Raw genomic sequence first — 20,448 nt, forward strand, 5'->3', positions numbered from 1 at the left:
CTACAAACTGTAGAGGTTGGCAAGACAGAGGTCCCCTGTACTAACAGAATGATGTTGAATACAAAATGTGTAAGCTTATTTCCAGCCTGAACATTTCAAGGGCGGTGAAGTGCTCATTGTTCCTAAGGACGAGGGCGCGCCGACAGTTCATGGCTGCTTGAAGTTCTCTTTGTCACATGAAGATGCAGCTGACATGTCATGTCATGGCCACACCGTTAAATATACTGACATCTTTATACCTCTGAGCTGTCTGTTTTAAGTTTTATTATTATTACTATTCATGAATATCTAGGAAGAACTAATGCAGTATAACATGATAAAAAATATGACAACTGGCATGGATGCGTCTGACCTTCTGTGACATTTCATTTCCTTTTGTCCATACTGACTTTGGCTCAGCTTACAAAATCTTTTAATTCGGAAATTTTTGAAGTTACTAGTGGTCTCCGCATGATATCTACTTCTCAACTTTCTGTTACTTCTGTTGACATCTGTCTTCGCAGGTCTGGACAAAATTGCTCGTTGTCCACGATGCCGTCTGTGACATCCATTGCGGTCGTGATGATCCCTTGTTGAACACTGTTGTGTATGTTTTCGTTGAGCTGTACATGTTTGTTTGTTTGTTTGTTTGTTTGTTTGTTTGTTTGTTTGTTTGTTTGTTTGTTTGCTATGTATCAAGTGTATTTATCAGTGTCAGTGTCAGTCTGTTGTCAACTGTTTCTGATGGTTTGTTGCTGTCTGTATGCAGTCTTCACGCGCTACTCACTGTATTTCGATTGCCTTTAATTGCGTGTTGCAGCCAACTTTCATCAACAGATATAACATTGTTTACATCCAACGTTTATGGGCGGCTGACTACATTTAATAACATCCAGGCCCCGAGTCCATCGCTTTTGATTTTTCTAACTCACCACTTCTTTAATTGCTAGTGTTTACCTACTGAATGTTTTACCTGATTTCAACAACGTTAACGTCGGCATACAGATGGACAGATGTTCTCACCCAGACAACCAGTCTACTTCAAACTGTCAGATTTATCTCTACGAGCTGTAATTCAGACAACAAGTTCGCTTCTCTTTGCCATCAGACACTTCAGAAAACAAAACAACGTGCATCTCAAACGACGCGCATGCGTACCACCCCCAAACTGCATGGTACAAGCTCTCCACAAACTATTCCTCTTGTACTCAGGAAATCATTGCTAAATATTGTTTTGACAGCCACGTGAGTAGTGAATTCCGACATGAGCAGCTCAATAGGAACTCAAACACAGATATAAACTGAGCATTTAAAAATTAAAGTGCATCGTTTTACCTTTGTGATTATAGCTACGAAGCTTACAGTCCCACATGAGGCTACCTGATGGAGATAATTACAGTAGTTTATCCAGCCTCCTACAACGGTCAGATCAGGTTAATCCAATGTTCTCAACAGTCAATCGAAATGTCTAAGTAGTCGTTTAACTTCCTTTTCACAAACTTTGTAACATGATGACAAACACAGCATGTATCTAGAATGTTATTTTATTAAGAGAGGTAACTCGCGGGATCACAAGCTCATCGGCGCCACAGCACGGTGAAGGGCCAGGACATGAAGTCGCCTTCCAGAAGTTTCCCGGAGATGACGTGGTGCGGGCGGAAGTTGCGGGCAGTCATGAAGTCGACGACAAACTGACCCCCAAAGGTCGCGCGGCCCTTGACGTGCTCCCACTCCATCCACACCAGCGGCACGTCCAGCGTCTTCCACAGATCACGTGACCCCGCCAGCACGTGGCCCTCGTGACTCTCCACGTCTATCTGAGAGGTCACGTGACGCACATAACATAAGGGAGAGGGAAACACAGGTCAGTATGTGTGGACGACGAGTCAAAGCAAAATAAAGGTTGGAACACATCAGGGAGGTCTGCTCTGTGACGTCATTGATGTTAGAATTACAATGAGACAACAGGTTGATATAAGTAAAACCTTTGTGAAACGTGATGAATGCTTTAAAGACTTCGGTATGTTTGTGTATTTGTAACTCACACTCCCACACACACGTGCACGCTCGCATACATAATTATTGTTTATAAAATGTAAAACACAGCTTATCGCTACTTCCCTTGATCGTCTTGCTTTTGCAAAATAGCGATACTTTCCGTCATTGTGACTGGGTTCCTCTTCTTTATTATTACAATTCTTATTATTTTTATTGTTGTTATTATTATCATCTGACATCAGATGGTAATACCTAAAGAGTAGAAACTCACGGTAGGCAGCTGTCGATAAGTAAATAGATACTGATGACACTTTACCTTGAGTGCTGCCGTCGGAAGGTAAACATCTCCAAGATGCGATCCAGTTTGATGGCGTAGGCCAGGTCAGGTCGTGTGTGAACTGTCTGCCTGCTTCGTTGACCGTGAACAGTGTGCTGGTGTTGGCGGCCTGAGTGCCAGAGTGACGTGTCCCTCGCGTGACGACACGGTTCTGGATGACGTGCACCAGCCGGCGTGTCCGAAGTCGACAACAGATCGACAAAGCGGAGCGCGTTGGCGGCGATGGGCTCGATGGCCACCACGGTCCTCTTCTGGAGAGCGGCTGCAGCGCCACCAGCCCCACATTGGCGCCCACGTCGATGAGGGGCAAGTCACGTGACAGAGTTAGAAAACTCTCGATTTCTTTTTCTCAACATTCTTCCTTCAGCGCACGTTCGGTGACAGTTCGGTCGTATTCCGCGGACAGAAAGCCGTAAAAAGTCAGGTTCCCGATGTCTGTGGTCAAACTAACGGCGGAAGAGTTTCGACGGCCCACAGTTCAACCTCCTCCATCCTTTCTCATCACGTGACATGAGGACACTGTTGTTGTCTGTTGTACTGGCTGGGTTTCCACAGAGGCCACAGGGAGTAGTCTTATGTTCTCGTGACTTATTTCCCAAACCGTCTTTTGATTACTTGTCTCGTCCCCTTGGGCTTGTTTTTATCAAGTTTCCTTACGATTGAGATGATGAAAGTTGATGAGGAGGATGATAACTGAGATGATAATGCAAGATATCGCAAAGATCGCTGATTTTATATTGCGCGGCATCGTCCGCAGCTTCGGCCTGAAACACACGCAGTATGTCATCGTCCAGAGTTGCAGACCATGGAATGAGCAAGTCTTGAGAGCAGTAATGATGCGAACATTGTAACTCAGTTGCTGATGAGGTTATACAGACAGTCGTCAGTATGAGTGTTTGTATCGACTGTATGTATGAGTGAAACAAATAATTTTGTTTACATTTGTAACTCCGTGAGTGAGTTGGTTACAAAAGTTCTCCTGCACATGGCGTGAATTTTGAGTTTGTACTGCTAAAGGATACAACTTAGTTTGTCTGTCAGTAAACATCAAGAATGCTTTGATCATGTTGAGTACAAACATGGTGAAAGCACCTGAAAACATAAAACTTGCAGACAACTAAACTCGCTCCCTATACTATCTAGGTGTAAATAATCAAATGTGTCAGCTTCTTCAGCAGAGGTCTGACAGCAAACAAAGTTAGTAGAAAGGTCAGCAGGAAAGTTTTGACCACCGTGAAAAGGTGATAGATATCAGTAAATCCGTAAAGTTTAAACTAAAATGTTTCTCCTACATACCAAAGGTATGATCACAACAATCCGAGTTCAATCATGACAATAATAACTCTATAACTAATAACAAACTCTTTATCAAACAAAAACAAACAAACAAACAAACAAAAAACCCGCACTCTTCCTTCTGGCTACTCTATGTCTCCTCTTTGAAACAACAAAGTATTGAATTCTAACAGATTAAATTAACTTCCACTTTCGAGAACACCAAGGTTAGCTCCCATTATATTGACATGCTCATTACGCCCCCTGCTTCTGGACATTGGCTACGGCTTGGGTAGTCGGCCTCAACCTCTTCCGTCTCCGTTTTGAATTTAATGTGGGGATGATATTCCTGAAGGAGAAGTGACCATCTCATTAACCTCTGGTTAGAGTGTTTGGCTTGGGCAAAGAGTACCCGAGGGTTATGATCACTTTCTAGCTCAAGAATGCTTTTCAAGACATGCCACCAATTGTCGCAATTTTAAGTATTTTAGGTATACTATCTACTAAATGTGTGCTAAATACAACAGAAGATTCAAAGCATTTGTAGAGCATTTGTAGTGGCAAACGATTACTAGACCTGGTACAACACATACCTGAAACGTTGGCGAACAACTTTATTCCCTCACGTGGTGATTCTCTCATGAAGGAAGATCAACAGAGGTGTATTCAGTGGGTGCTATAACAAGTGTAGACCCTGCCGCAATAACTTTTTTGATCAAAGCAGTTTACCCAATGTGGGACTACAGGTTTTATTTTATACAAGTTATTTTTAAAGGCCGATGTCGAAATGGGCGTTTTTTAAAATGGTTTCGCCCGTGCGAGGGAAGGTAGGAGTACCCGGGTGGTGTACCAGCGGTCAGTTTTTAACGATTTTTTTTAACGATTTTAACCCTTTCAGAATCTGAAGGGTTGTACAGGAGTAATTGTTGTCATTGTGATGGAGTGAGCATCAATATGGCTGACAGATTCCAAGGTATTTACTGAAAAGCCCTTTTCCCCAGATTTATTAACATATGGCAAATAAGAAGTATGTCCCTCTGCACAAAAATTAACAGTTTTCAAAAAACCAGCAAGAAAATCCGTCAACAAACTATAAATTTATCAGAGAAATACCGAGCAAGATGAGCGAGAATTTGTTTTGCTCGTACATCGTCTGTAGTATTTTCTTTTTAATCGTTTTGTAAGATGTCTTTAAAATCAATTTGGCAATAAAATTACTTATACAAACAACCATTTGTTATGAAAAATAAGTGATATACTTAGATATTTTATACAAAAGTCCACACTCTGGAGACATTTTGAGACAACTTACAGTGATTGCCTAGGTTCCCCTGGAGTTAAGCAAGGAAGGAGGACAATTTAACTTTTACACTTCTCCAGTTCGTTTACTTACAGTACCTAGAATACCTCGACTGGAGGCGGTCATTTGTTAAAAGTTTAAGTTGCAGTGAACTTCAATAAATGCTTTCATTTACACGTAAAATACGCTGTTCAAAGCCATTAATAAATTTTATTAGTTATTTTTGAAAAAAAAAATTTGAAAGTAGCAGGACGTTCATACACTGAGAGACTATCCTGTAGCCAGACCTACCTATCCACTTTACTTGGCTAACTAGCCGACCTTGGAATCCACAAAAGATCCTGGTATATCCAAAAGGTTTTGTACACACTGCGTTGTTCAGCTTCGTATCAGGTTTCTGTAATATTTCAAATCTTAATGTACACCAGTCCTCATTCACTCAACGGTAAACTGTTATTTTAGACCTCCATCAACCGGCTTAATGACAGGAGCTCGTCATCCGGATCATCAAAAATCACGGATAATAATAATAAAAAAATAATGTTAGAATAGCTGTAATAACACGAACTGCTTGATTTTCGATGATAAAGTCCAATGAAATCTTACTAATTTATTCTCTTTTTTCCGCCCGTTCAACAATCTGCAGTGTCTTAGCAATTGAAACATAACATTTTTATATTCACTACCACGCCGGACCCCGACATCTCGACCTCATCTCACAGTTGTCTAACCCTGAGGTGCGGACGTCAACTCCGAACAAGGTGTCGCCCACAGGGACGGTGCGACCCACACAATCTTTTGACAAGAAAAGCGTTGAAGCAGAAGACAAACGTCAAAACTTACTGACGAATGACAGTCGTTGGAAGCAGCCTGCCAACTTGTGGTATCTGAGGCGATAACTATACAACATAAAAAGAGTGCAACACTCCAAGAGATGTCTTTTAAATGTTCTTACCTTTCAGAAAGTAGGGTAGTCATGGGAAATAAGATTTGTTATGTATGGGAGATTTGCTATGTATGACGATTCGTACAGTGTATACTTAGTACAAACGAACTAAACGCAAGTAATGCAGAAGATTCATTAATTTTTGTAATGGCGATTTTTCACACAAGACTGTTGATGCGACCGTTTGGAGACAACTGTTGCCAAAATAAATCACACTTCTGACATTGAAATTATGTGTCTGTCACATTTTCTTCTGTAACTCCAGTATTCTCTGATTGTTCGTACTCTGGTGACAAACGTACTGACATATTCTACAAATATCTTAAATCCCTTTTTTTAAAAATCTTATTTCAAAGACTAAAACTTGACTCTCGCAATGAAGAATTCCACTTAAACTTTCAGTCGATTGTGTTTTTCATATCATTTATTCTGTGTAATACCACGTGACCAACACAAGGGACGAAATGCGTTTCCTACCTTAAGACCATCACAATGACAGAAACCTTTTTTCGTATTAGATTCGCATTGTTTTAAAAGAAAACTTCCAGTCATTAAAACTGAAAAAAGAAGTAGTAAGTTGAAAACACTGAGTTTGTAGATTTTTAAATGTGTTGTTTGTTGTTTCCATTAAATTTGGTGTGTATAGAATGGTACTGTAGGCTTCTATTAACCGTTTATTTAATAATAATATATTTATCTACTGAAATGGTTATTCTGATTGAAACAGGTTAGGTAGAGGCTTGCAAACCAAAGGCAGCTTTATCCGAAGTAAACAATGCGAATGAAGGCTGCCTCTCCTCATAAGACCCTAATAAAACAAACAATACTACCTTACTATGAACAAATAATAAAAACGCAACTACCCCTTCATACTCAGCTACATTTACAGCCTCATCTGTTTACATCAGGCAGCTGTTGTTGTTTGTATGCAGTGGAACTCGCTGAATATGAGATGACTGAGGGAAAAAGCGAAATTGAGTAAAAGTCGCAGAATGTTCTTATTCACACACTTTGTTGTAAAAGTGCAAATTTTTTTTCGAATCAACTTGTCAAAATCCACCGCCGTGGTAAATATTTTCCATACATGTTCAGAACAGTGCACCCAGGTGTTTAAACAACTTTGATTTGCATTTTAATTCGCATGATTGAGTGTTTATGAGCAAAAGTAATATGCGGAGGTTTACATACAGGGAGCACGAGGGGGAAACTAACTTGCTTTTGTTGTCAGTGGGTTCAAATCCGTCAAAAGATGTTTTATAGAAACATCTCGAATGACTGATTTTCAGTTGGTTTTAAAAGTCACGACCTTTTGTAACCCTTCCTTCTTTAGGAAAGACAAGTCAACCGTAGGGTGCACCTAGCTCAGCTCAGGGAAAATAAATATCATGTCTTGAGTGCAACAGAGCATGGGGCAAGTACAAACATTACTCTCACAGAGTTTTCTCAAAATAAACTGATTGAAATCCACCGCCGGGATAAACTTTCTCTAAAAGTTTATTACATAATAAACATATTCTCTACACGTTTATTACAGTGCAGCCATGTTTTAAATTGTTGATTTCTTTTTCATTAAGTAAGAAATTAAGCAGAGGCTTACATCACTGCTAACAAAAAGGAAATTGTTTCTAAAGCTCTCTTTGAAGCTAATTAAATTTGGGTCACTTACGGTCTAAAAGTTATATTTTAAAGATTTTTCTATTTTTTCCAGCAGTATTTTCTGCCAATAAGTTTCACATGCTGACAGAATTTAAGCCAACCTCAATAATATTATCTACCACAACATGAAAATAAGCCTCCAAATAAACACACAAAATGATCTGCTCAGCTATGCCGACCCCTGGAAGCAGACAGAACAACACTTTTATGCACACACACGCACACACACGCACACTAAGCCACGTTATCTCTTAATTTCGGTTACACGCATGCACGAACGCACGCGTGCGCGAGCACACACACACACAGACACAGACATGTATCCCACAGGTCTTATAGTACATCGCAGCTCTAATAACACTTCATGATATTTGTATAATGTGGGTGTGGCAATTATTTTGCAAAGAAACAGGGTTAGCTACAGCTATTGCAAGCCTAGCGACAGGACAGAAGGGAAAAAAGCTGAACAAGCGAGAAAGAGGTAAAGAAAAAGAAAAAAAAAAAAAAAAAGGAGTACCACACACAGCTCGTTACTCTCATTCACTCCAGCAAAGTTCACACAGAGTGTCAGAACAGAGAAGATAAAAGTGCGCCCATTAGCACGCATGCGTAGACCTCAGCAAAGTGCGGACAACAAACACAGTACCTGTAGGTGTTGGTTAGAGCAAAATATTTACACCGAAATATATTTGTTGGTGTCTTTTTAGTATGTGTAAGCTAAATTTTTCTATCGAATTCAAAGACACGAATTTTAATTTCATCGGATAACTTTCACAATGTTAAAATTTGAATAAGCAGGCTACTGAGTCATTAGGTACACAATCACCGGTCGTCAAGACGATGTATCTTTCGTTTGATTGTTTGTTTGTTTGATTGTTTGTTTGTTTGATTGTTTGTTTGTTTGATTGATTGTTTATTCATGTTGCACAGCTGTTGCTAAAGACTCCTGTGTAAGAAGCCGTTGGTGTGTAGACAAGACATCTTGGTATCGTAGGTTTCCTATCACAGCTCAACACTGAGCAAGGATGAGCTAACAAGACTTTATTGTCTTATGACTTGTACTGGTAGTCCCTGGTATTTTAATAACTGATTATATTCTTATTCACAAAAATATATTTATAAATAGTCACTTAAAATAAATTGTGTGGTTTGGTTTATGTATGGATGTTTGTATCGTTTATTTCTTTAGGACTTTTGTTTTGATCATTCCTTATTTCACAAATTGTCATTCCTTATTTGGTCATTCTTTATTATGTGTTTTTCTGTTCTGTCAATCGAGTTGTTTCTTTCTTCCTTTCCTTTTTTTCTTCACTTTCTTCCTGCCTCTACGGAGTCGATCACTTCATCTACTGTTTATTTATAGCACATGTAATATTAATTGTCTACTGAAACTTTTTTGCTTTTTGTTTTTTCATGGTAGGTCACTTCATATTATTTTGTTTACAAGTGCTAAGTTTCTAAACTCTAAATTTCTAAATTTCTAAATTTATTTGTGGGATGAGCACTGTCGGAAAAGGGTATCATGCGGAAAAAAGTTTCTTTGCAGAGGAATATTGGTTAAACAGTCGCTTTCAGCGAGTATAACTCTAGCCAAGATTTAATGTTAATAGTTGAATTTAAATTCCACTTGTCCATGTCCTCGGCTTACAGTGTAGTGCCTTAGGGGCTAAAGTGTTACAGGGTTTTTGTGTTTCTCGTCAGAACTCAAATATTGTCCACAGGAAGTGGACATGTGGGTGACAGATATGGTGATTGCCACACGGTTGACGACCTCCCAGCTCTGCTCTTCTCCAAACAAAAGCTTTACGACTTGTCAATAAAACACAATAATAAAAGTTTTATTATGGGAAAATCATTCAACAATGTTGCTTATCTAAAATGGGCCCCAGTCCTAATTGTTTTCTCCTTATTCTCAATGCTTCAATAGCAATAAATCCCATTTTGCCACTATAAATCCTCTCATACATTAACATTGCTCATCCACTTACTCCCAGCTACTCCTGTGTTGCAGTGTCATTGGGATTGCCGCAGGGAGAAAACTTGTCACCTCTACTTTTTTTGGCTGTTTTTAAATCACCTAAAAATATTTCTTTCTCAGTATGTTTATGGACTGGTATTGCTGCAAACCCTAGCAAATGAATATGATGTAATATTGTAAAGTTGGTCATTATTTGTACTTATTTTTGCTTCTGTATGCTGATGATACTGTTATACTTACAGAAACTCCCAGTGACATGCAGAAAGCACTAAATCCTTTAAATGTTTATTGCACAAAATATGGTCTTCCACTAAATACTAAAACACGAATAAACCATGACATTCTCACGTGAAAAGGTAAAAAAAAAAATCCACCTCTTTTTTCAATGGTAGAAACATTGAAGTGGTATGGGAGTGTAAGTACCTAGGAACAATTTTCAATTATAATAGCAAATTTAATAAAGCTATAAAATTACAATACATACTGGCAAACAAAGCTGTATTCTCAATGATAAAGAACTGTAGGAAACTTTACTTGCCTTTAGACTTCTAATTTAATCTCTTGGACAGTTGTATAAAACCTATTTTGTTGTATGGAAGTGAAATCTGGGTTTTTTAATATCTTGATATTTGTGATAGGATGCAACTGATATTTTTGAAAATGATGTTAAATGTTAAAACTAGCACACTAACATGCATGGTGTTGGGTGATCTAGGCATTTTTCTTCTCTCAATCTGAAGCCAAATGTTCTCCTAAAGTAGAGAGGAGGTGATTTTCAAGCCGTCAGTCGAGGACTCAGAGCATGTTGGGAACTTTACACTTTACACAACATTCAGACATCAAAGAAGTAGTTCCAGATAGAATGTAGTCAAGCAGACCCTAGCTTTGTCCTCGGTCCGTCACGTGGTCAGAGGCGAGTCTCTAAACAGGGACACCATGGGATACCCGGGATACTAATGTTTCTCTTTTCATTTTTTCGCCCCGCGTAATTTGATTCCTTGGAAACTAAACACCTGCATCCAAATTTCATCTGTATTATTATTTTTTCTTGTAACACACAAAGTAAAGTTTATTTACAAGTTACAGATTTTAGAGACATGAATGACCAAACATTAAAGACATCATCGGTTCCTACCTGTTGCTTTAACTTGTAACAACTCCCCGATGTTCCACCCCAGATTATTCACTCCTGTGTGTAAGACACTTGTACAACCTACGTAAGTCTTGAACAATAATTACACAAGGACTGACAGGACCGGTGCTGTGATAAACTGAATTGTGAGGTCCTGTCTCAAAACGAATTTATCAATCATTTTATGCTCCGCCCCCTTGCTACATACGCGCCTGCTCACAGACCAGTCGTACAGACGACCAGAAACTTCCACAAATTTAAAGACCAACCTGAACGGTTAGAGTCTTTTTTTCAGGTATCAGTAGATGGAGGCGACATTAACCTAACCTGTAAATTTTAGCCTCCAAAACCCATCCGTTAATTAATGTTCCGCTGCGATCAAGGTGTGAAGTAACAGTGTACTACGTCACGTTGGTACACCGTTCACAACATCGCCTGCAGTCAACACCAATCACAGCGACAGTTCGTGTTACTCGGACGCTGACAGTCTGCATTTCTCGTAGTGGTGAGAAACTCTTACTTTAGTTCGAGAAATTTCAGACTTTCAACGTCCGAATAACCCGAACTGTCGCTGTGATTGGTGCTGACAGCTGGCAATGTTGTGAATGGTGCACCAACGTGACGTAGTACACCGTTAGCGTCACGTAGTACACCGTTAGCGTGACGTAGCACATCGTTAGCGTGACGTAGTACACCGTTAGCGGCGCTCGCAGTAGCGGATAATTAATTAACGGATGGGTTTTGCAGACTGAAATTTACAGGTTAGGTTTATATCGCCTGTATATCTGAAAATAAACTCAAACCGTTCAGGCTGGTCTTTAAGCTCAATGTTTTGTGAGAAAGCAACTGGACACTGTGACTTTTTACATTAGTTACTGACACATATTGATGACAGCTAGGTATGGATGTTGCTTCATAGAATTAGTGAACTCAGATATGAGGAGAGTCAAAAATGCTTTCTCCGTATTATTCCTGTTCTTTCGAAACTGGGATAGGATTCTTTGATTGGACCATTTCTGGCTTGATGAAGCGTTCTTCGACCATGTTGCCAAATAAAAAGGGAATCGTCGACATTGTTGTGTACTTTAGTGTTAAGACTTAAGACAGATGAGACTTACAACTGTCCAACATTTTCCTTTCATGTATGTCCAATGGACGGGCAAATGAAAAAGATTTTCGTTGTAAACATTAGTTTATTTGTGCGAGTGCATACAGACCTGTATGTGTGTGTCATGTGTGTAAACACTTAGTAAATTCCATAAGCTCCTCCACCAGGACGAGGTATGTGTGTGCTAAATAGACATTATCATTACTATTATTAACGTATTTTCACTGTAAATCCACAAAAATTGTGCATTAGTAAAGCAAAAAGGATTTGTTACTATATACTATATCGCCTCTAGGTACTTTCGAATTATAAACACATATTTCCAGACTAGAAACAGTTGTTTCGCCATGATTGTCATAGGATCAGAGCATATGTTTCGCGAACCTATAATCCAAAAGGTGGATTATGGGACTCAGAGACAGGGTTGCCAGGTAGCTACGATTGTACATGTTGCAAAGTGTTAACACCCTGTGACGAAACTACAGCTTTACCAAATGTAGCAGCTTCTTTTTTAAATAGATAATTTTGCATGTCCTTAAATGGTGTCATAAATAACGAAATAACCCTTTGAAGATGTTCCCCACCCTCGTGTAAAATCTCACACCATAAATCATTGAAGTGGCGAGATAAAATACAAGTGACTCAAACAGAGGCAGGTTCTAACTTTAATCACTTTACACCATTTTGTTTATGGCCTTCACTCTAATTTCAAACACAAAAATTTTAGTTGTTTGATTAGAAGAGTGAACAAGGGAAAATAAATCATTTGACTTTATTGGTTTGCAGACTTATTTATTACTCTCTCTCTCTCCCCACCGCCACTCCCCACCATCGAGTCTTCTAAACGCCGCTTGCTTTTCCCTCAGAGTTGGGCGACGAATGCGCCAAGTGTTATTTCGTCTGCATGCAATAATAATAATAATGAAAACAACAACAACAACAACAACACACACACTGTTGAGCTTGACACATTAAAAATGAAAATAAGGAAACTAAGGAAAGATATCATTGAGTTCATTTAGTTTTCAAACAGCTCCACACTAGTACCCCGGTATCCACCCCATGTGTGTAATACACCCCAACACCTACAGAGGGCACTGAAGGAGGATTGCACAACGGGTGCAGGAGGTGGACTTGTGATACGTGGATAAGGGTAGAGGGTGTGATTATTGCAGGTGCTGTAATAACACTTCTCCGCCATGGAAACGCAATCACATTAATCATTGACAGGGTGGAAGAGAAGGCAGAAATGGTGGGTAGGCGGGTAGATTTTTTTTGTCAGCGGTTTCAAGCAACAGAATGCTCCTTTCCTTTATCTCACTCTAGATTATTGCCACTTTAACAGTATTTAAGTTTGAGTGTACAAGCTAGCCAAGTTGTTTGTAGCAGGAAGTTTTCAGAAAGAAATTTATGTATAAAGGTCTTTTGATTCAAACAACAGCGAACTTCTTTACTTAGTAACCTGCACAGGTTTGCTGAGATGTTTGCACTAACTGACATGGTGCAGAGTAATGTTTCTCAATAATGTGGACGACTAAGCTTAACATGTGAAGGATGACTAAACATTTGAAGGTGGACAAAAATAAAGGTGAGGCTGATGTAGGATGGAAGCTAATAAGTCTAAGTCTTTAACAAAGTGTGTGAAAGTGTGTTTGTATATTAAATACTTGATTCATTTTTATTGCTTATGTAAATAGCTAATTCTTGCGGTTTATCTGTTCTTCCATCTTTGTTTTTTGGACAGCATGAACTGTTATTCAAATACATCAAAATTGCGAAAAATGGGAATTTTATTGAAACAGATGCGGACACAAATTTACAATCACTAAAGAGTTTTTATAAAATTATAAAATGTTTTCTTGCTGAGATTAACGTGTTATTGGCATGATACAAACAGCTAGACAACATATTCCATCAAACCACGAGTACAGACATCTTCACGTGGGCCAGCAAACGTCCAGCGACGACAGGAAGGAGAGGACTGCAGTCGGTGTAAGTGAGGTGACTGCGGTATCAGACATCCCTGTAAACAAATAATTGGCAAAGTAAGACGAGGAACCCAGTCCAAGTGTGTGCGCCGTGTGCAACACAACAGGTGATGTGCGGCCGAGTATTTGGGATCTGAAATGTCTTTGGACTTTTCTGGGTGGCAGAGACGTGGTGAAATCACTAATTATTGCCTCCACAACTTACAATAAATTCTGCTAGCCTCTCTCAAAACCCTTAGAAGATCACATCCATAAGCACCTACAAGAGCACCTTCTCAGGTATCAACTCCTCCGTACAAACCAATCCGGCTTTAGGCCTCGTCCTCTTGCACCGAAATCTGAAAAGTTAGCCAAGTATCGTTGTCTCTTTTATTTCGTTTCTCTATCCTTTCCTGGCTATCAGTAGTTCATTTTTGATGTTCGAGGTACTTGTCCTAGTGTGCCAAGCGAGAACCTGTGCCCGACACAAGAAGAAGCGATTTTATGCAAAATATTCAAAAAGAGAAATCAAGAAAGATTAAAACAAAGAGTGAAAATACTACAAATCACACGGAAATTCTCACAACTGAAAGTTTCCATACCTACGACCAGTACAAACCCTTCCATAGATCAGTTATTCTATCAGGAACTATAAGAACGACTATAAGACACTAGTACCTGCCGCTGTCGCCAAATGTAAATACAATATCATATAATATAAATACAATATCAAGCGATTGCACGTTCCTGTCAATCATGACCCCAACCGAAGGCAGCAGTGCATCCTTTATTATGTGTAATTTATCTTCGCCTTCTAAAAATAGATAAAATGAGGTGACATTATTTAGTAATGAAGAAAGTTGTATATAAGATCAGCTACAGAAGGGGAGGTAAGCACTAAGGCAGGCGTACCGTGGATCAGTTGTCGTCCGGAGCAGTGGTGATCTCTATATAGTGTCGAGATGGTCAAATAAACTTAAAAACTCTGTCTCCAGGTGTCCTGCCTTCACCTCATGGCTAAAGTTTGCTTGTGGAAACTGAGCAAGAAGGTCGAGGCCAAGCGCAAAAGCCAAATGTCTACGAGTACTTTCTCCTCGGGGCAAATGCAGTCCGCCACCCGTCACCTGGACAGGAGCAAGAAAATTATACTGGGAAGATTTAAGTGTTCTCTTTCAGAGGATCGAGGTGATAGACAAGTAAACAGTTCAGGAAAATGCCAATAACGCCATCAAAAAGTGTAGATGTCGACAATGTCACGAACATCACAACAAATAACAAGATGCGGAGACCTGCTTCCTCACGCCGTCTAGCGGAGGGACACCACTCTGCTTCAAACACTCGGGTACTTTGCAAAGAAGGAATCAGTCGGAAGTCGATGCTGCTGATGCACAGGTCTTTATGTAAGTAATGTCAGGGTGGTGCAGATGTAGCAGTAGAAATAAATTAATGGTTCAGAAAAAAGTGACACAACCATAGAAATGAATGCAGGGACATTGCAAAACATGGCGCAACAGCTGCACACAGCAATAACTGACACACACTTTGGTGTAGATCAGTTGGAATTTAAACTTAGAAACATCACTCTCCATAATCTACTACAATTACAAGTGGCCTACCGTTTATGTCAGTTTCTATTGTAGCTGATGAACCAATAGGACGCCTCCCAAAACATTTGTACCCCTTTGGATATACCCAACACCGGATAGCAGTACTGTGTATTTTATCTACATACCTGTGATATATACTAAGCATACTGCATACTTTTGGGCACCTTGTGATCATTAAAACCCCTACCATGTTAAATCACATGGATATGAACATTTATGCCAGGTAGCAAGTGTGGCACAACTTTCCTATTACACAATTAATATAATCATACAAAATGTTTCTTTCTGCAGTAGGCTCAAACCACATCAATGTTCAAATGCTTTAACTTCTGCAAAAACATCAACACAATGAAGAGCTCAGTGTAACTGACAGCTACTAAAGAAACAAAAATATCAATTTTTCAATTTCTTTAATTTGCGTGGCTGCATCAGGGATAAGCATCAAATGCATGGCTGGTGATAAAGAAGTGGAGTACTCAGAGAGAAGCCCATCAGTCATGTCTGTGAAACAGATGGCACATGGCAGTAAAAGTACAGAATGCCCATCAGCACTCAATTCAACACCTCAAGCATCATCAATGTTGGTTACAAGCTGCTGTTATCCACTTCTGATCTTCTGTTTGTCTTCCTGGAAACACAAAGTTAAATTATAAGATTTATAAAAATTGTTTCAAGCTGCACAACAAGAACTGAATATCATATGCCCATTGTCATACCTTGTAAGTTCAGCTGGCACCATCAACATTGGTTCAGTTGAGTCCATGTGGTTCTGGCATCCATTGCCTTGCTGTCAACTGATCTTTTCCAGACCTGCTTTGGCCTCCCATCTGTCTCCTCAAAGACTTGCTGTAGGTACTTCAAAATATTTTATAAGCATAAATATTTATTAGGGAGTGTCACACTAACATGAGCTTTTGGCAACAAACATCTTTACTCAATGCGCACAATGCTGTGTGTAGTTCATGCCAGGTCACACAGCATGTTACATATTACATGTTACAGCTGTTACAATGTTACTTTAGTCTCTAGCCACATACCCAGGACTCAATGCTCCACACTCACAGCTGCCACGACAAGGGATGTAACTCTCTGGCCACGTAATAACGCTTTTACTACGTCACGTAGTTATTGAACTTTATATGTATTTGAGCAATTCTTTAAAATCTCGCTCTTTCTCGCGTTCTCTTCTCTGGTTCGCTCTCTCTCTCTCGCCTGCACACACACACACACTCTTGCTCTCACATGATATATGTAAACAGAAAAATAAACCAAGAGAAAAAGAATGATGGGCGCCGTGAAACGAATAACAGAGAATCCATCCAAATGTGTTTATTTTTCTTTTCAAACTTGTTCAACACATTGTGCAATTAAATAATTCTCTAAAATCTATCACTTTCTATTACTACAGCGGTCATCTCTCGCTCTCTTTCTCCTCTTTCTCTTTCTCTTTCGCTCGCCTGCACACACACACACAATGGCTGGGAAAAAATAATAATATGGTGATTTGTACAGCGTGACTGTCAACACTGTCAAACTGCACGATAACATCTGATGATGATGATGATGATGTGATGATGATGATGATGATGATGATGATGATGATGATGATGATGATGATGATGATGATGACGAGGGACCTTCACTTTGTTTTCTGTCAGTGAGGAGTAGATGTACGACCACGTACGTGTACAGGTGGCTACAGATTCATGGTACAACTGACCTGCTGGTGGATGATCAGCCAACTGACGAGATTGGGAAGATGCACAACATTTGTTACTGACTTGACTTGTGTCTGTCTTTAGTCTCTTGTCACTCTTCCATCCATCAACTTGACCAGCTCCATGTTTTAGCAACTTGCCTGCCCCGGGGCCCTTACTGGCTCTCCACGGCCCTGAGTTCGTCTAACAGCTTGGAAAGCCAGCGGAAAATCCGAAAGTCGCCAAAAAAAAAACCAAAAAGTTAAACAGTCCTGCACAGCGAAGATGCAGCGGAGGAAAAAAAACCACCGGCAAACACAACACGCACCAAACTAAATACATAAAATAATGAAAAAAATTTGCGGATTACCGCCTCCCTCAAACCTGCGGGGCGACGGGACTCCACTGAAATCAATCACAACACATTAGCGACATGCATTATCGCCCTTGATTACTTCAAGAAACATGGGTTGTCCCCCTTGGAAGTAGGCTAATGGTAAAACATGACAGGGAGGATGACCTATGGTAGAGCTCATGACTGTTTTCTGTTTTTCTACTGGCAGGTGAGAATGTCCACGTTTGAAGGCTTATATCTTAAAATTCAATCATAATTATGTTCTCATATTTTGGGATTTATTATTTTTAAATAAAGTGAACGCGACCATGCAGAAAAAATGTTTCACCCTGCTTGTCTTTTGAAGGGGGACGGGCTGCCATTAGAATAGTGAATAATGAGACTGGGGGAAGTTTTCTGGGCAACTACGAGGTTACATCTCCACTAGGGGAAAATTCCAGCCGCTAGGATACATTCTAGAAACTTGTCTCCAAGCAACAGACACCTAGCTGAGGTCCTGTGGAAACATAAGATGGTCCCTCCGCTCTTTGCAGTCTTTCTAAACAAGACAATGACAACATTTTCTATCAAGAGGTTTTTCTCATTTTTTCGATGTTGTTCAGCATTAATCAGTTATACTGTGCTCGATGTGATGACTGGCTTATTTTGAGTATTAATACAACCGAGATCAGAAATAAAAGTCCACACGACTATTCTTTGAGGAAAAATTGTGTTTTAAATGTAGTTGTTAGAAGGTCACATCCATCACGCATAAGTAAATAAGTACAATCTTTTCTTTAAACTCAGGTAGCCTCTTAAAAAAAGATTAAACCTGTTTGGTGATGAATGTTTGTAGCAAACAAACATCCTTTAACAAACACCTAAAACAGCCTATTATATCGATGTAGCAATTTTTTAAAAAATTATAAAAATTCTATAGGGAGCGTACGCATCTTTTATGTTGTCGATATCTTTATGTAAACCAGTATTTAGTGTGCATATCTGAAATAATTATTAAAGTTATGAATATTAAAAAACTGATTACTTTGCTGATCTTTTGAAAATAATCCTTACAGAAGTCAGGCATATATCTCACACTGTCAAGCATAGCATGTGCGTTGGCCTGCAAAAATGCAAACATGTCGACTCTGTAATACATCAGGTTTTCTATACAACAATATTTTAGGTTTAGAGTGACAGACAGCAGGAACTATTTGGATGATCACTTAGACTTTAGAAAGGCTTTCAAAGTCACAAAATGACAATTAAAGACAGGAAAAGCACCAACTCCCTTTATCACCATCACCGCCACCGTCCACGACTACTACCACCACCACACCACCACCATTGTCATGAAGATTAACATCAAACTGCTGCTCGTTCATCGCGTTTCCACAGCACGGTGAAGGGCCAGGACATGAAGTCGCCTTCCAGAAGTTTCCCGGAGATGACGTGGTGCGGGCGGAAGTTGCGGGCAGTCATGAAGTCGACGACAAACTGACCCCCAAAGGTCGCGCGGCCCTTGACGTGCTGCCACTCCATCCACACCAGCGGCACGTCCACCGTTTTAAACAGATCACGTGACCCCGCCAGCACGTGGCCCTCGTGACTCTCCACGTCTATCTGAGAGGTCACGTGACACACAGGTAAGTACTCGTTATTAAAGAAAAATAAGAAAAAAAAATGGAACATGTCAGCACCCATCCTCTATCATCCGAAGGTTTGTGACGTCGTCATTAAGTATAAGTAGACAGGGAGGAACGAGGATTGTGGGAGGTATCTAGTTTCCTGATTTCCTGGTGTGTGCGTTAGCAAAACATACAGTAGAATGTAAATGATTGTTGCATGCAACCACGCTCATACACAGAGGTCTACACACAATACAGAAAGCTACACAGTGTGACACCAACCTTGAGTGCTGCCCGTCGGAAGGGTAACATCTCCAAGATGCGATCCAGTTTGATGGCGTAGGCCAGGGTCAGGTCGTGTGTGAACTGTCTGCCTGCTTCGTTGACCGTGAACAGTGTGCTGGTGTTGGCGGCCTGAGTGGCCAGAGTGACGTGTCCCTCGCGTGACGACACGGCGTTCTGGATGACGTGCACCAGGCCGGCGTGTCCGAAGTCGAGAACAGATCGACAAAGGCGGAGCGCGTTGGCGGCGATGGGCTCGATGGCCACCACGGTCCTCTTCTGCAGAGCGGCTTGCAGCGCCACCAGCCCGACATTGGCGCCCACGTCGATGAGGGGCAAGTCACGTGACAGAGTTAGAAAACTCTCGATTTCTTTTTTCTCAAACATCCAGCCCTTCAGCGCACGTGCGGTCACTGTCTGGTCGTACTTGGCAGACAGAAAGCCGTAGAAAGTCAGGTTCCCGATGTCTGTGGACAAACTAATCGGGCGGAAGAGTTTTGACGGTCCGCAAGTCAGCTTTTGCCATTCCTTCTCACCACGTGACAGGAGGACATCCTCGTCGCTCCACGTGGGTTTCCCGCGACTGTCCTTTGCCGACTCCGCAGAAAGAGACTTTCTCTCGTCACTGATCCTACTTTTCCCCTCCACGTCAGCAGCGCTCCTGTCTGCCGCACCTGGCGGCGACTGACTGTTAATGTAGTATGTGTTGGCAGACAGGAAAAACGAGCTGTTAAGAAAAATAACTGCCATGACAAAGCCAGCGATTGCTGCAACCCCAGCAACCTTCACACGGTTAGGCATTATCCTGAGAGATCGCCTGAAACACACACAAGCATACACACACACACACACGCAAACATAAACACACACACACACACACATTATGTATATATAAAGGACCAGTCTATAATCGACTGACGATAATTACACCGACTTGTGTACCTGGTGTACAGACCTGCTAATCATGCTTACAGTACAGGTAACTAACTTAAGCATAATTAATTTCATGCATCTTGTTATACTTGACAGTCTGATTGTCACAACAGTTTCTGTAATCTGTGACAGTAGCATCTCTGTCATGTTACACTCTGTCTAATTAGTTTTTAAATCCAACTTTGCCCTTCCCCAGTGACCCCCGCATCGTGTACAAGTACTTTATTCTAACTTTTGTCGGCATTGACACGTGTCTGTATATAACATATAACATTTATAGTATATAACATA

The 20,448-nt window shown here is 40.4% G+C and overlaps 1 protein-coding gene across 2 annotated transcripts; it reads right to left on the minus strand.

Annotated features, from left to right (window-relative positions):
- Positions 1-1,450: 1,450 nt before the first annotated feature.
- Positions 1,451-20,058, minus strand: LOC112573005. Of its 2 annotated transcripts, XM_025253038.1 has the most exons (3): positions 19,225-20,058; positions 18,671-18,937; positions 16,889-18,418 (listed from the first exon to the last, which is right to left on the minus strand). In XM_025253038.1, exons 1-2 carry the CDS (start codon positions 20,023-20,025, stop codon positions 18,680-18,682), a joined length of 1,059 nt encoding a protein of 352 aa, XP_025108823.1. In that variant the 5' UTR covers positions 20,026-20,058; the 3' UTR covers positions 16,889-18,418; positions 18,671-18,679. The 2 variants fall into 2 exon arrangements, with proteins under 2 accessions (XP_025108824.1, XP_025108823.1); XM_025253039.1 differs by lacking the exons at positions 16,889-18,418; positions 18,671-18,937 and adding an exon at positions 1,451-1,796.
- Between the last annotated feature and the right edge of the window lie 390 nt (positions 20,059-20,448).

The sequence above is a fragment of the Pomacea canaliculata genome, linkage group LG9 (genome assembly GCF_003073045.1).
Source record: "Pomacea canaliculata isolate SZHN2017 linkage group LG9, ASM307304v1, whole genome shotgun sequence".
NCBI classification, from domain to species: domain Eukaryota; kingdom Metazoa; phylum Mollusca; class Gastropoda; order Architaenioglossa; family Ampullariidae; genus Pomacea; species Pomacea canaliculata.

What these genes read in the sequence shown, in the direction of transcription:
- LOC112573005 (XM_025253038.1), bottom strand. Translation starts at nt 20,025, where the DNA reads ATGCCTAACCGTGTGAAGGTTGCTGGGGTTGCAGCAATCGCTGGCTTT. An exon ending in TCCGACGGGCAGCACTCAAG is followed by an intron (nt 18,938 to 19,224) that starts GTTGGTGTCACA and finishes GTGACCTCTCAG; the next exon opens with ATAGACGTGGAGAGTCACGA.